This window comes from Peromyscus maniculatus, chromosome 7 (genome assembly GCF_049852395.1).
Source record: "Peromyscus maniculatus bairdii isolate BWxNUB_F1_BW_parent chromosome 7, HU_Pman_BW_mat_3.1, whole genome shotgun sequence".
Lineage (NCBI taxonomy): Eukaryota > Metazoa > Chordata > Mammalia > Rodentia > Cricetidae > Peromyscus > Peromyscus maniculatus.
In genome coordinates this window covers 111,429,851-111,446,282 of record NC_134858.1, presented here as the reverse complement: position 1 = coordinate 111,446,282, position 16,432 = coordinate 111,429,851, and the positions used below count along the sequence as shown (strand labels likewise).

At 38.8% G+C, this 16,432-nt stretch overlaps 1 protein-coding gene across 50 annotated transcripts in view; it reads right to left on the bottom strand.

Annotated features, from left to right (window-relative positions):
* Clasp2 (cytoplasmic linker associated protein 2) overlaps window positions 1-16,432 on the bottom strand; it is a 193,434-nt gene that overhangs the window by 29,255 nt on the left and 147,747 nt on the right. For 27 of the 50 annotated variants that reach the window (XM_076577234.1, XM_076577239.1, XM_076577238.1 and 24 more), the window contains 2 exons: window positions 6,168-6,331; window positions 4,119-4,197 (listed from right to left, as the gene is read on the bottom strand). In XM_076577234.1, the coding sequence (XP_076433349.1) occupies window positions 4,119-4,197; window positions 6,168-6,331 (243 nt within the window). Of the gene's footprint in view, window positions 1-3,938; window positions 3,990-4,118; window positions 4,198-6,167; window positions 6,332-16,432 lie in introns of all 50 variants that reach the window. The other 23 variants (XM_076577230.1, XM_076577231.1, XM_076577237.1 and 20 more) reach the window with 1 other exon arrangement.

Below are 16,432 nucleotides of genomic sequence, written 5' to 3'. Positions count from 1 at the left end.
GTATTACAACTTTGAGCACTCCATTCCCAGAGCATAAACAACTGCTGAAGATTTATAAATAAACTGTAAACCACCCCCAGGAATGTGCTTTCAGAGTGTATAGGTGGCTAGTCTTACACAATCATTTCTTTTTGGGAATACAGCCAAAGTGTTACAAGACAAGCCTGTAATCACAGTGGGTAATGCAACTGTCTATTTATTTATATTTAAGGCAGAGCCTCTCGCCCAGGGTAGCCTCAAATGCATTGTGTAGCTGAGAATGGCCTTGACGTTCTCTGGTTCTCCTGCCTCCACCTCCTGAGTATGGTTTATAAGGTGCTGGGTATAGAACCCAGGATCTGGTGCAGGCTAGCCAAGTACTCTGCAGCTGAGCTACATCCCCAGCTCTCCCAATTAACTCTTTCACGTAAGGTGCATGAAAGGCAGCTTTGGAGTGGGAGATGGAGCTACTTCTAAGGTGCACATGCTTCTTTCTAGACTCAGCCATTTAAAATTTTTCTAATAAGCAATTATTAAATTATATCTCGTCTATCCAGTATGCTAGTGGAAATAAACAGGCTGAAAATTGTTTCTGGCCACATAGTCCAACATTCCAACATTCTATAATTTCTAAACGATGGTTCCTTCAGGCTGGGGTTGCTTATTTTATTTGATTATCTTTATGGATTATTCTTATGTGTATGAGCATTTGCCTCCATGTATGTGTGCCATATGCACAGCTGGTGTCCATGGAGGTCAGAAGACTGTCAGATCCCTCAGAATTGTAACTGTAGAGGTTGTGTGCTGACTTGTGGGTGCTGGGAACTGAGCCCTGGTCCTTTCCAAGAGCATGAAGTATATTTTCACCACTGAATTGAAAATTATTATTATTATTATTTGCCTTGCTGGTGATCAAATCTACAGCCTTGTAGGTATCAGGTAAGCACTCTGGCATAGAGTTACATCCACAGGCCCCCAAATGATCTTTGAAAAAAAATTTTATTTTGCATTATGTGTGTTGTGTTTGTGTTCACATTTGTGGGTATGTTTATGTGTGAGCATATAGAAGTCAGAGGTTGACACTGAATGTCTGCCCCATTCACTCTCCACTGACATACTGAAGTAGGATCTCTTTGCTGATTTGAGTAGTCCAGCTAGCTAGCCTGCCCTAGGGATCCTTTATGCCTACCAACTGACTACTGGGAAACATGGTGTGCTACCATGCCTACCTATAGTTTTGCTTTTTTATTTATTTCTTTTTTTGAGACAAAAGTCTTAGTATGACCCCTAGTTGGCTTGGAACTCTGTAGACCAGGCTGGCCTTGAACTCATAGAGATCCATTTACCTCTGCCTCCCACATGCTGGGGTTAAAGGCATTTACAGCCATGCAATGCAAATAATGCAGTTTTAAAAGGTTTTCACAAAATAGGTGTGTTAACTGTAATAAGCAAGTAACCACAGAAACATATAATCATTGAAACACTCCCATTTTAGTAGGACATCTCACAAAGTCATGCAGTCTACAACTAATGATGCAACTATACATTCTATTTCAAAGAACAAAACAATATAGTTGGCAAAGGTATTTGTAATCCTTCAGTGTATGTGTCAAGCTGGAAAAAGTATTCAGGAAAAAAAACCCACATGTATTTAACAAATGCCAGTAATTCAATAAAAATCACTTTCTATTGTTATTTAGTCCACTACTACCTTCTTTCTTTTAAAAAAGATTTATTTACTAGTTTAACTTATTTTAGTTTTATAATAATAATAATTATTATTATTTGGAGACAGAGTCTCTCTATGTAGTCCTGGCTGTTTTGGATCTTGCTATGTATACCAGGCTGACCTCCAGCTTATAGAGATCCCCTCCCGCTGCCTCCCCTTAGAGCTGAAATTACAGGTGTTTTTCAGGATGACCAGCTTGTTAATGGGTGCTGAGGTCCAAGTTCTGGTTGTCATGTTTGAAGACAATTATTCTGAACCACTGGGCCATCTTTCCAGCTTGTTAAATTCTTATGATTTAAAAAAATGTTCAATTCCCAGCAACCACATGGTGGCTCACAACCATCTACAATGAGATCTGGCGCCCTCTTCTGGCCTGCAGGCAAAACACTCACTGTATACATAATAAATAAATCTTAAAAAAAAAAAAAAAAAAAGATCTGTTTCAAGAAGCTTTCTAAGTGGAAAATATAATTGAGTGATTTAAAAAAAAAAACAAAAAAAAAATGTTTTATCTACATATATGTGTGTGGGTCTCTGTGTATGTGTATGCCAAGTATGAGCAGGTGCCAGAAGAGGCCAGTGAACCCCCTAAAATGGGGTTATAGTCATTTGTTAGCTGCCTCATTTGGATGCTGGGGGCCGAGTGCCAGTCTTTTGAATAAATGTAGGTGCTGAGCCATCTCTTCAGCATCCCCTCCTGACTGAGTTCTTTATATTTAATCCTGTCAGCCACCTACAAGCTGTTCTTACTGGGCATGACGTATGACACCAATATATGTATTCCTGTTGTCTAAACTGTAACAAAAATGTCTCACTCTAGCTTTGCTACTGACTGTACTTATACTTACATAGAACACAGAAGAACCACTTTGATTGCATGCCCACAGGAAGCTGGTTTTTATTTCATCTGCTTGCCACAACCCTGTTCCCTTACTTGTCTTTCATTTTAGGTCTTCAGCAACTTTATTCTTCCCTAACATCACCTGTCTCTTTTGGGGTTTGTGAGTCATGGCTTCATAGCTTATGCTAACCTAGAGCCTTCTGTAGCCCATACTGACAATTCACTGGTTATCTACCTGCCTCAGCATCCCATGTGGTGGGATCACAGGCCGGTACCACTACAGTGACTCAAGTTTCTGGAGATGGCTTTAGGCTTCATTTGCATAGGCACACAAAGTATCTTCACTTATAGCTTCAACAGCTACTGAGTATCTACCACATAATATCATCTTGATCATTCTTTAGTTTACCAAGTATATATCAAGTATTATAAGTAACAATGCTAAGAAATTCCAAGTTTTCTATTCTCAGAAATGTCTTGGCTATAGTATTAGCTACAATGGGTGTTAACATAGAATAAATCCTTCTGCAGGTAACTTTTCAAAATAAAAACAGAGAGGCCCTTTTTACCTAGTGGCTCTGAGAAAATGACATTACAGTGAGTGTAAGTCAACCTTATTAGAAACATAAGTGTGATTCTGAGGCACAACTGCATTCCAAGATGTAAAGGGAAAATCCATCTTGGATAGTAAGGTATACATTTGTGTAGAACAGAGCAGAAAGTACAAGGCTTGTATAAGCAGTATGCTTCTTATTTCCTCTACCTTAATTTCAATGGCTACAGCTCAGGAAAAACAAGCTATATCTCAGTCACAAACCATTTTATTTCTTATGTTAAACTTAATAATTTTAAATCACAAATTAGAATCTATCTACTTTTCACACAACTGGAAAATGTGTCCAGATGGAAACTGAGAAAGTTAGACTTAATATAAACTTTATGCTTGTTTCAGAAATTTCACATTGCAGAAAATGTTATTTCAGATAGGGAGAATGAACTGAGATGAAGTATCCTTTCTTTACTAAAATAAGCAGCTAGATAATGCTATGCTTTCATCCCAAATACTTATAAGACTCAAAGACTACAACTAAGAAAAAAAGTATTGAGAAATCACAAACATAAAATTAAATTAGATTTTACAAAGTAACTCTGCATTACCAGCTTAGGGTTAGACAGCCATACTTTGTGATACTTTTACAATGTGTTTACACAGAAAGCTTTTCCAAAGATAGGTCAAGCTGCTGGAGAACATTTGAAATCAAGTATGTGCATGCATAAAAAGCTTAGGAAGGTGAGTAGTTAAATACAGATGCATAAAACATCATCTGAAACGGTGCAGAGGGTTATGAAAAGAAATAATGCAGGCTAAAATAAAAACAAAAGAAAAACCTTTGAGCTCCAAAAACAGTGAAGCTGGTCCCGGAGTGCTGGCTTGACTGTCTGCAAGTTTATAAAAATAAAACCCATTGATTGAGCAGCTTCTTGTGTGACAAAAATACAAATATTACCCTAACTTTATTAATAAAGTATGACAATTTCATGTAATGGTTTCAGAAATCAAAATTTTACCTTCAAGCTTGGTGTTTGGGTCTGGTCAACTGTAAATCTCATTAGGATATTAAATTGAAGATCATTTGGAAAGGATTCTCTGAGAAAAGAACAAAGAAAAGACAAAGTTAAAAAAACAAAATAAGTGAGGCTGGAGAGATGGCTCAGAGGTTAAGAGCACTGGTTGCTCTTCCAGAGGTCCTGAGTTCAATTCCTAGCACCCACATGGTAGCTCACAATCATCTGTAGTGAGATCTGGTGCCCTCTTGTAGCATGCAGGCAGAACACTATATACATACTAAATAAATAAATCTTAAAAAAGAAAGCAATCAACCTCCCACAAATTAAGTTGACAAATATGCATTTTAAAAAATTCCAGAGCAAAAGACTATACTTAATATCCAAATATCATGCCACCCACTAAGTATGTATAAATTGACAGGTGAAATGGTACAGTCTATTAAGCACAGTATAAGAATAAAGGAATCTGAACTTACAGGCAGTAAAAGATTAAGAAACAAAACTAGATAAGTGTATCTTGTTTGTCACAACTATACATTTAATTAGAAAAATGTAGTCAGTAAAAGTTCAAACTTCTGGGCCTGGAGAGATGACTCAGTGGTTAAAAGCACACAGACTGCTCTTATAGCAGAAGTGAGTTTGGTTCTTAGCACCTACATGGGCAGCTCACAACCACCTCTAACTCCAGCTCCACAGGATCTGATGCCCTCTTCTGGCCTCCTCATTCCAACTGAGTGTGGTGACACACATCTTTAATCTCAATACTCTGGAGGAAGAGGTGGGCAGATCTCTGTGAATTTGAGGCCAGCCTGGTTTACATACTGAATTACAGGCCAGCCAGAGCTACACCCTGTCTCAAAAAACAAAACAAAACAAAACAAAAAAAAAACCAACTAAAAAAGCCACCACCACCAAAAAAGCCCCTGAATTCCAGACTCATTTCATAGTATATGGGTATGTGAAATAAGTCACTTTAACAATAAGATCAAGGAGTTAGAAACCTACCATTGGCTTACAGTCTTCTGGAAGATTATCTAACAGCATGATAAACTATTCTTTAAGATAGGAATAGCTTTTAATTTCACTTAAAATCAAATTAACCTTTAGTTCAATTTACAAATACATTTACAGTTGTTTTTACCAAAATGTCTAGACATAATTGTACATTAAAATTTTTTGTTCAGTTGGGCATGGTGGCACACGCCTTTAGTCCCAGCTCTCGGGAGGCAGAGGCAGGTAGATTCTATGAGTTTAAGTCCAGTCAGGTCTACACATAGAGTTCTAGGACAGCCAAGGCTACATAGAGAAACCCTGTGTCAAAACAAACAAACATCCCCTAACCAGCAAACCAACCAAAACAAACACCCTTTTTTTATTTGTATTGTATTTTATGATGTGTGTGTATCTGGGCATGTGTATGCTATGGTGTACTTGTGGGAGTTGGTTCTCTCCCTGTGGGCCGAGGGATCAAACTCAGGTTGTAGGGCTTGACAGCCCAAGCTGGTCTTGAACTCCCAATCCTTCTTTATCCACCATGCTGGTATTATAGGTGAGTAGCACCATGCCTGCCCCCATATATATGTTTAAACACATGTTTATTTTATTTTTATTTTTAAGACTGGGTCTCACCACATAGCCACTTAGTTCTGGCTGTCCTGGAACTCACGATATAGACCAGGAGGGCTTCAAATTCAGAGATCAGCCTCCCCCTGCCTCTTAAGTGCTGGGATTAAAGACATGTAATACCAGGCTCAACTCTCTAGCTATATTTTTATTGTTATTGTTTTGAGATAGGCTCCTGCAGCCAAGGCTAGCCTTAAATAAACTCACTACGTAGCAGAAGATGACCTTGAACTCTTGATCGTCCTGCCTCTACCAAGGAAGGGCTGGGATGACATGCATGCACCACCTGGTCAGTTTAGTTATAGTTTACTTAAGACATGTTAACAGCTTCAAGTACTCAAACCAGTATCAACAAAACTTTAATATAAGGATTAAATATTCATGATTACCACTAGGTAAACTTGAAATACATGCAGCAATTATTACCTTGTAACATCAAGGGCTTTCTGAACTTTTGCCTGAACAGACCCAAGCAAATCAGCACCCATTTTTTTCAGCAGCTGTGTCAGCAGTACAAACAACCAATCCTGAAGATCATCTTTGTGGACTTGTATGAAATCTACTAGAGTCTCCAAGAACATGCTGAACACCTGTAGTTGATAAAGGGGAGAAGTGGGAAGAAGAAAGAGGAAATATTGACCTCTATGCTCAACTCAAAACAGAAATAGATGGGGAAAAAGGAATCTGAGGCACAGCGATTGGCAGCCAAGCAGAAAAAAAAAAAAAGAAAAATCTCTCTTGCTTTTCACTGGACTCTGTGATACAAGAGTGTATCTGCTCTGTTATCCAACTTCTGCAGAAGTTTGACAATTAGCTATTCCATGCAGCATCACTTGGTAAAGAAACTGCCCGTAATGGCTGGCACACCTAATGTTATCTGCATTGCCACAGCTTAAGCTAGTTAAATTGAGACTCATTTCCTAAGAAATAGAGGTGGTGCTATTTGTAGTTTTGAGGACACTCAGCTTTTTAAAAATAATATTGGGTGAATTAGAAAATTATTGTATTCATAGTCACCATACAGTAGTAACTGTATCTACAATACTGTGCTGATTAAAAAATCCTCAGGTTTCACAAAATGACAAATTTCATACTTTTTGGTTTAAGATTTATTATTTATTAAAACTGCCTCAAAAGTAATTTTTAATTGTCTATAGTAACTAAAAGCATTGCTATAATAAAATTGAGAATAAAAGTATGTATTTAAAATTTAAATTTTTAAAAATGTTCTTGTGTTGGTGGGATTTATTTATTTATTCATTTAGGATTTTTGAGACAGGGTTATTACTCTGTGTAGTCTTGGCTGTCCTGGAAACCACTCTGTAGACCAGGTTGGACTCGAACTCAAGAGACACCCTGCCTCTGCCTCCCAAGTACTGAGATTAAAGGTGTGCACCACCCTACCCAGCTTATGTTGGTGAGTTTTATACTTGGTTCTAAGATTAAATATACCAATATGGAAAGACTGTATAACATGAAAACAAATCTTAAGGGAAAGATAAACTAATACTCATATGTGATGTCTCATTAAAATATTTTAGAAAAGCGACCCTTGATAAGGTTTTGTTTCCTTGCAAGAAATCAGTACTGGAATTTCTAAGTAAAAGGAACATATTGTTAAGAGTCACAGCCATGCTATATTAAGACACGTCACAATCAGAATATTTGTTTTTATTTTATGTGTATGTATACCATGTGCACACCTGGTGCCCACAGAAGCCAGAGGACATCAGATCCTGATATGGAGTTACAGATGGTTGTGAGTTGCCTGATGTAAGTGATGGGAATGGAACCCAGGTTCTCTTGAAGGGCAGCCAGTGCTCTTAACTGCTAAGCCATCTTTCCAGCCAGCCTCTTTGTTATTTTGAGATGCATCTCTTGTAGCCCAGATTGGCTTTGAACTCCTGATGTTTTAGAAGACGGTCTTCAAGACACCCCTGACAACAGACTGCTGGGATTACTGGTGTGTAGTCACCTCACCTAGCTTATGTGGTGCTGGGGACTAAACCCAGGGCTCCATGCACTTTACCAACGAGCTTTATCTCCTGCTCCATCTAAAAAATCTTTGATAATCTGAAAAGTAACTTTGCTAATTTGAAACTGTTTCATTTTCAATATTTCTGGAGTGTCCTTTATGCAGTTGTAATACATTTTTGTTAGCAAAGAAGTTTCCTCTACTTATAATTAGAACTAAGCTGTAACATTTGAAGCTTTGTTAAAAAGAAAGAAAAATCTGCCTGTTGTTTTCTTAAGACGGTGTGTATTTGAAAATTTGTATTGGAAGTTTCCAGTGCTCTCTGCTCTCGGAGTGGTAACTACTCATTTATAATGCAGACCCCTGTATCTCCTATCCCAACTAAACCCCAAAACTGGGTTTCAAAGCTGGTGGAGTGCTTCAACTCTTCTGGACTTCCCCTTCTGGGCCTAGAGGATTGTGAAAAGCATTTTGACAGACCTAGTCTGTGGCAACTGCATGTATCTAATCCGGTACCCGCTCTTCCTGGCTACCTGACAGGTATGTCTGGCAGCATATCAGGGCTGGCTTTATCCCCTCAACAGTCACATGTTATAGAATCTGGGGTTGGTGGGAGGTGACTAAGTTTTCAGGGGCTGCTGCGAGGTTGCTGGCCACCTGACACCAGCCAGAGTAGCAATACAGAATCCACACAGTCTGGTTAGGGGGCTTCTTTCTCTCCCGGGGCTGCTTCACTAGCTCCTGACTACTTTTTTTTCCCTGGAGCTGAGAACTGAACCCAGGGCCTTGCGCTTGCTAGGCAAGTGCTCTACCACTGAGCTAAATCCCCAACCCTCCCCCCCACTACTTCTTTTTGAGTCGCCTTTACTCTTATTTCAATTGTTTCCTAGTCTCTGAGCAGTCCAACTATAAACTTTTCCAAATGAAAACCTGACCTGAAAATCCTAAGACATTTGGAAAGCCTAAGAATTTCATGTCCCACAGTGTGTCAATGGCGGTTTCATTTTTAGCTATGTTGTGGCCACACTATTACTACAGTTTCACTTGTCACTGCCTTTCATGAAAATCTGACTTCCTCTACACTTCATGTTCTAATGAGCCTCCCTAACGAAGACCTGACTTTACTCCTTCCTAAGGCCAATCCTCCTGTTCCTTACTTGTTTTGTCCTGAGGTGTCTCTGCTCCTTGACTCCCTACCTGACCCTCTGCTTACACTGAGATGCAGAGCTTTATCCTCAGGTCAGTATGACTGGGCTTTCTCTAAGCTGATGCTGCGTTCTTCAATCTTCCCTTTCCCTCTTCTTGTCAGAAATGTTCCTATTGTATCTCAGTGCCTTTACCTAACTGTCTCTTCAACAGCAGTGTGGCCTCCTTCACGGGGCCCCAGTCTCTCAGGCATCTCTCTCTTTGGCCTTCCCAAAGTCTGCTTACTGAACCACTTCTGTAGGTACAAAGCCCTCTGACCTTCAAGCCTGACTTTATTTCCTGTATACCAGGACCACCAAATCATTTCTATACCAGGCCAGATAATAAATACCTGAGGCTTTACAAGCCATGGGTCTAGCAACTACACAGCCCTGTCATTGTACCATGGCCATAGACATACAACTAGTACAGCTGTGTTTCAAAAACAATTGTACTTACAAAACCAGACCCTGGGCAGATTCAGCCCTCAGACTGTTTGTCAACTCATGCTTCTTTCTTACTTACCATCACTGGAATGTCACTTTGATAGAAATAAAATCCTGGCATAGTCCCAGTTAGTGGGAACTGTCAACCCTTAGTTCTACACCTCTACAAAGTGGCCTTGGGGCATCTGGTAACGTGAACTCTGTCTCCCTTTTCATACATATTTCATAAAACTCCCAATTTCTTACAATTCCCTCATCTTTCACCCCTTATACACAGCATGTGAATCCCCACACAGTTTATCAAAAGTTGCTTGGGCTACTTTAGATCATAGCCACTCATTCTTCCTTCCTGAAATGTTTTCTTATATGTTTGAGACAGGGTCCTAGTACATATCCTTGGCTGGCTGGGAACTCACTATGTAGATGAGGGTGGCCTTGAACTCACAGAGATCCATTTGCTTTTGCCTACCATGTGCTGGGATTAAAGGCATGTACCAACACCTATTTGGAACTTGTAATGTGACCAGCTATGCATGCTACTTAAGCTTTTCTCAAATTATGTTATCACTCTACCCAGAATATTTATGTGTATTTTATTTTTGGGATAGGGTCTCACTAGGTATTCCAGGATGACTTTGAACTCATGATAATTTTGATTCAACCTATTTAGTGTTGGGATTACAGGCAGGTATTGCTAGGCCCACCCACCCCAGGCTCTGTCATTTGACTGTATGTTTACATGAGCACACATGTATACACCTGTATTTACAGGCCAGAGGTCAACCTTGGGTGTCATTTTTTAGGTGTTGTCCACTTTACTTTTGAGACAGTCTCTGGCCTGGAGCCTACCAAATGGGCTAGGCTGTCTGGCTAAGAGACCTGCCTGCCTCTGTTGCTTGGCACTAAGATTGCAACTGTGCATCACATGACTCAGCTTTTTCAAAGTGTGGGTTCTGGGACTGAATTCAGGCCCTTACACATGCACAGCAAGCATTTACCAACTGAGCTAACTCTCTAGCCCCAAGATGGGATTTTATTATGTAGTCCAGGATAGCCTCAACTTAATGGCAATCCTCCTGACTCAGGGTAACTGCAGAGTCTACACTCTCACTTCACCCAAAATTACAACTGTTCTTTCCTTCCAGAGACTTCTCTGAATGTCCCAGACAGAAAGTTCTTCTGGTTAGGTAAAGTGTTAAGTAGCATAATTAAAATGCAGAGATACGACTCACAGGCCATGGCATACAGAACTGTATTACTTGAAAACACGTATTATATCCCATCACTGGCAATACTGACCACACGTATGCATATACCCACACATATATGCATAACCACAGCCCTAATATTGGAAATGATACACAACCTTTCCCAAGTGATTTCCCTACCACAGAGAATTCATTTCAGAAGTCAATCAATATTCTTTCCTTTCCTCACCTATGAGTAAAGGAGAAATGTGTATGTTAATATAATGCAAGGAATAAAAATTGTATTTCACAAGTTGAAGTTTAGAATTAGTAGTTCATAATCACTGCTTACTTTTACAGAATGATATTAAAAGAATGGGGGGTGGTAAGGTAGTTTTGTGTTTTTTTTTTTTTTTCCAATAATCTTAAAGCTTGGGAATCATTTTAAATGGATCAATGGATCCATCTTCCAATGGATCAATCTGATATTTCAAACTGGAATTACTCAGGAAAGAATCATGTATTTAGACTATTACAATTGAGGCAGCCTCTTCTTATGTAAACCTGCTTTATTTTAGGTGTGCCAGCCATCAAATTTGAAACAGAAGAACATAATCAAATTAGATCAATTAGTAGATTAAAAAGCACATCTCCAAACAGAATGACAGGTTTGCGTAACGCGAATAGCATGTCGTGGATTGCAAAGGGTCCAACACTGCACGAACTCTTCAGGAGAGAAAAACAGAGAAAATGGGTTAATTCCACAGTCATGCAGTAAAGTTAGCTTTTCAACAAATATTGAACCAACTTACTCTCTATTGAGAGTTCCAACACAGGGGACAGCATGCAAAAAGGAAAAAAGAAAAAAAGAAAAACACACAAATTAGTCGCCATCAATGCAAAGTTCCTGTATGGAAGAAAAAAAAAACACTAAAGAAAATAAAAGTGACAAATGTTTTTCAAAGTTTTATGAAAAAACTCAAAATAGTTTTAAAAACAAGAGTTAAATGAACAACACAGGAGAAGAACACATGATTTCTCTGCATGTCTCATTTATTTCCTTGTTAAGGAAATTTAAGAAACAGGAAAACAAAGTTTTTCTTCTTGCTCCCTAAAATTTTTATCTCTCCCTCTCTCTCCCTCTCTCTTTTTCTCTCTCTCTTGACAAGTTCTCACTATGTAGCCTTGGCGATCTTGGAACTCACTGTAGATTAGGCTAGCATCGAACTCACAGCCCATTACAAACAATTTTTTGTTGTACATTCCACTGTCCTTGAGGCTTAGCTTTTAGATGAAAAGATGAACAGAACTTCACTTCGTTTATCAACAGTGTCAACATTTGGTTCCAAACCACACTGTCTAGAATTTTTTCCCCATCTTCTTCCCCTTCATAAGTTGGATGATTTCTATGAAGTTTTGAACAAAATTATTGTATGCAAGTAAAGACAAGTATTCCTATCACACCTCACATTCCATGGGTAATTCCACCGCCCGCTCCAAAGACTATTGAACAGCTACCTGATCTGACTAGAATGCCTGACAGAAGACACTCAACTAGTACAGCACTAACATGGTGTTTTCTACAGAAGTCCAAGGCTCAAAGGCCCAACTCAAAAACTGAAGCCGCCAGTTCATGACACACACCCCAGTGAAGATGGCACTTTCCAAAGAGTTCCATTATAGTTAAATGATGAAACCACACGGTTAACTTTTAGTACATGGTATCACTTATATTAGGGAGTTGGGGGAAGGGGCATAAGATGGTTCCACAACAGTAAAAATAAAAACTTGGGGGCCAAAATGGTTCATCATGAGTGTGATTAATGAATATCATGAGTGTAATTAATGTCTTAAATGTAATTCATGCCACTGAATTGTGAACTTAAAAATGGTTACAATTGCAAATATTATGTTCATTTAAAAAAAATAAGGTGGAAGCCGGGCAGTGGTGGCGCACACCTTTAATCCTAGCACTCGGGAGGCAGAAGCAGGCGGATCTCTGTGAGTTTGAGGCCAGCCAGAGAAACCCTGTCTCGAAAAAAACCAAACCAAACCAAACAAACAAAAAAAAAAAAAAACAAAAAAAAAGGGGGGAGGGAGGTGGAATGTAATCACCATGTGTGTGTATGAAACTGAAGACAGCGATATTCTAAAAAGAAAGTGGTGATGGTGTTATGGGCTTATGAGAATGCTGGACTAAATAAAGTCTATCTAACTGTGCAAACAGGTAAATTGTATACTATGTGAATTATCTGTCAATAAAGATTTTATAAAACATAAAAAAAGATGGTTGCACACAATGTGGCAGCTAATTTAGGTATCGGTGGTGTGTGTGTGTTTGTGTGTGTGTGTGTGTGTCTGTCTGTCTGTGTCTGTGTATGTATGTGTATGTGCAATTGGTAAAAAGATTACTTTGAATTAGCAGTGAGATCAGAGAGACATTCAGAGGCAGAATCAAAAGTAGTAGTATTTTTATAGTAATGCAAATTCCTAAGTTGAGTAGTCAAATGGTGGTATTTATAATAAAATGAGATCAAGAAACACAAGAAGGTTGAGGACGGAGTCAGTTCTTTGTATTTCAGGATTCTGCACCTGTGCTTTAACCAACCACATGCTGAAAATATTTGGAAAAAACTTTGCATTTATAACCTTGCACATTTCCCCTATAATTTTCTAAATAATACAATTTTACAATCAGTTACAATGTATTTACATTAGGTATTATGTGGTGGCCCACACCTTTAAGCTCAATAACCAAGAAGCAGAGGCAGGAGGATCTCTGTGAGTTCTGAGTTCAAGGCCAACTTGATTTATAGAAGAGTTCCAGGTCAGCTGGTCTACATAGGAAGACAACACACACGCAAATTAAATAATAAACAAAGTATAATGTGAAAGAAGGATCTATGTACAACATTCTACCAGCAACATCAATTAAACAGGCAGATAAAGGTTGTGAGAGCAAGAGTAAAAGATATGGGCACAAAGGAGTGAGGGATTCAGCACAGAAGAAAACACCATTTTCCCTATCCTACCCATTCATTAAATGATAGAAAAAGTACCTCCAAATACAAAGAGATTCAAAATGAAGTTGAATAACAAAAACAGGGTCAAACAGTAAGCTGGAATTTGCAAGAGATTCCTGAAAAGCCAAGTAGATGAGACCATATAGCACAGTGGTTTTCAACCTGTGGGTTGCAACCCTTTTGAGGAGTCATCTAAGACCATGAGAAAACAGATATTTACATTATGATTCATTAACAGTAGCAAAATTACAGTTACAAAGTAGAAACAAAAATAATTTTATGGTTGGGGGTCACCACAACATGAGGAGCTGTGTTAAAGGATCACAGCATTAGGAAGGTTGAGAATCACTGATACAACAAGAGACAGGGAACACATGTTTGTATGGAACAACAGTTTCAAGGTGAGAGCTTCTTCTATTTCAGCAGCAAGGAAGATGGTCAGAGGCAGGAAATATGGTTCCTGCTTGAGGGCTGACATCTATGCAGAAGAGATAGGTGGGAAGATAAATGTGGTTGGGGGTTTTAGAAGACAGAATGTTTGATATAAGAACCAAGAGGAGGAGGATTATGAGTCACCACTGAGAGAAGAATATGGGCCAGATGTGGAGACAGCAGGACTCAGGACTGTGTAATTTCACCCTCTAGAAGGGTAGTGGTGCTATATTTCCCCCTTCAAAACTCTTAACCTTCATTCAGTTAACCTTCATGATCTCCAGCCCCTGGAGAGACGACTCAGTAGTTTAAGAGTACTGACTATAAATGGCCTGGTGGTGCACTCTTTTAATCCCAGCACTTGAGTCAGAGGCAGAGAGAGGCAGGGGCCAACTAAGGCTACATAGCGAGATCCCATCTCAAGAAACAAACAGCAAAAACCCACTGCCACCACTACCACCAGAGCATTGGCTACTCTTCTAGAAGACCCATGTTCGATTTCCACCACAGACATGGTAGTTTCAGAGCTCTTTTGGCACCATGCTTGCACATGTAGACATGTAGGCTAAACACTCATACATATAAAATAAAATAAAATAAAATAAAATAATTATAAATATTTTTTTATATTTATTTATTATGTTGTTTATTTATTATGTTTAGAGTGTTCTGCTTCCATGTATTCCTGCAAGCCAAAAGAGGGCACCAGATCTCACTACAGATGGTTGTGAGCCACCATGTGGTTGCTGGGAATTGAACTCAGGACCTCTGGAAGAGCAGCCAGTGCTCTTAACCTCTGAGCCATCTCTCCAGCCCAATTATAAATATTTTTACAGAAAAGATGGTGTCAAAAAAAGGAGGGATCCTAGACACTCTATAGATATATTGAAAGGGAGAGGCATATCTATTATTTTAGTAATATGACATAATTAATTAAAAAAACCCACAAATTAAATCCCAGTATTTTTAACTCAGCACAATGTGGTTATATGTCCAATTTATTCTGAATGAATTACATTACTAGCAGAGCTAATATAAACAAAATATATCATCAAACAAAAATAAAAACCTTCTTCTGGGTGGTGGTGGTGCATGGCCTTTAATCCCAGCACAGAGGCAGCCTGATCTCTGTGAGTTCAAGCCAGCCCGGTATACAGAGCGAGTTCCAGAACAGCTAAGGATATACATAGATATCCCGTCTCAAAAAACTTTGAAGTGAAGGCAGATGGATCTTTGAGAATTGTATGTTGGGGATAGAATTGGTTCAGTGGCTAAAAGCACTTGTTGCTCTTGCAGAGAGACTGGGTTCAATTCCCAGTATACACATGGGGGCTCATAACCATCTATAATGGTAGTTCCAGGGCATTTGACACCTTCTGAACTCACTGAGCACTAGGCATACCCCTGGTGAACACACATGCATGCAGGCAAACAACACTCATACACATAAAATAATAAACTGATTTAAAAAAGAGAGAATTCTATATTATAAAATCCTAAGACAAAAGCCGATAGGTGACCCTTGCGATCAATTCTAGGGGTGTGGAGCCAGTTCTGCACATTATGATCAGTTCACTTCCCTAACCAGTGTCAAATTCGGCTCTTCTCTTTAATCTTTAAAACAATTACTACTACTTATTTCTTTATTTGTATATGGGGATTAGTTACATGACACAATTCACATGTGGAGATCATAGGACAATAGAAAGTCATCTTTTTGCTTCTGTCATTTGGGTCCTAGGAATCAAATTCAGATTGTCAGCCTTGGCAGTAAGCACCTTTCGTCAATGAGACATTTTGTAGACCCACCTATTTGGTCATTTAGAAAATGTTTCTCTTTATCACTGCAAAGATCCTGGCAATGATATTAAAATTAAAATTGTATTACTGTCAAAGGAAGAGCCACAAATTATAACCCTAAGAAATAATTTGACCTTGGTAGTAGCAACATTATAATTCTATCACTTTTGAAGATGTTTAACAACTGTATTTTCAAAGTTGAACATCCTATAAATAAAAATGCTGCTTAATAAAAACAAAGGTAGGGCTGGAGAGATGGCTCAGTGGTTAAGAGCACTGACTGCTCTCCCAGAGGTCCTGAGTTCAATTCCCAGCAACCACATGGTAGCTCACAATGACCTGTAATGAGATCTGGTGCCCTCTTCTGGCCTGCAGGGACACATGCAGGCACAGCACTGTATACATGATAAATAAATAAATCTTTAAAAAAAAAAAACAAACAAAGTACATTCAGGAAATGGTCTCATTCTTTGACTTATATTGTCAATTGAAATGATCAAAATTTAATGTTTACAATGTATAGAAATGTTTCCATTAAGGTAAGCACTATAGAAGTCCTTAGTGGTAGCAAGAGTAATATAGAAATGGTGTGGTGGTTTGTGTAAGAATGACCCCCATGGGCTCCTATATTTGAATGCTTGGT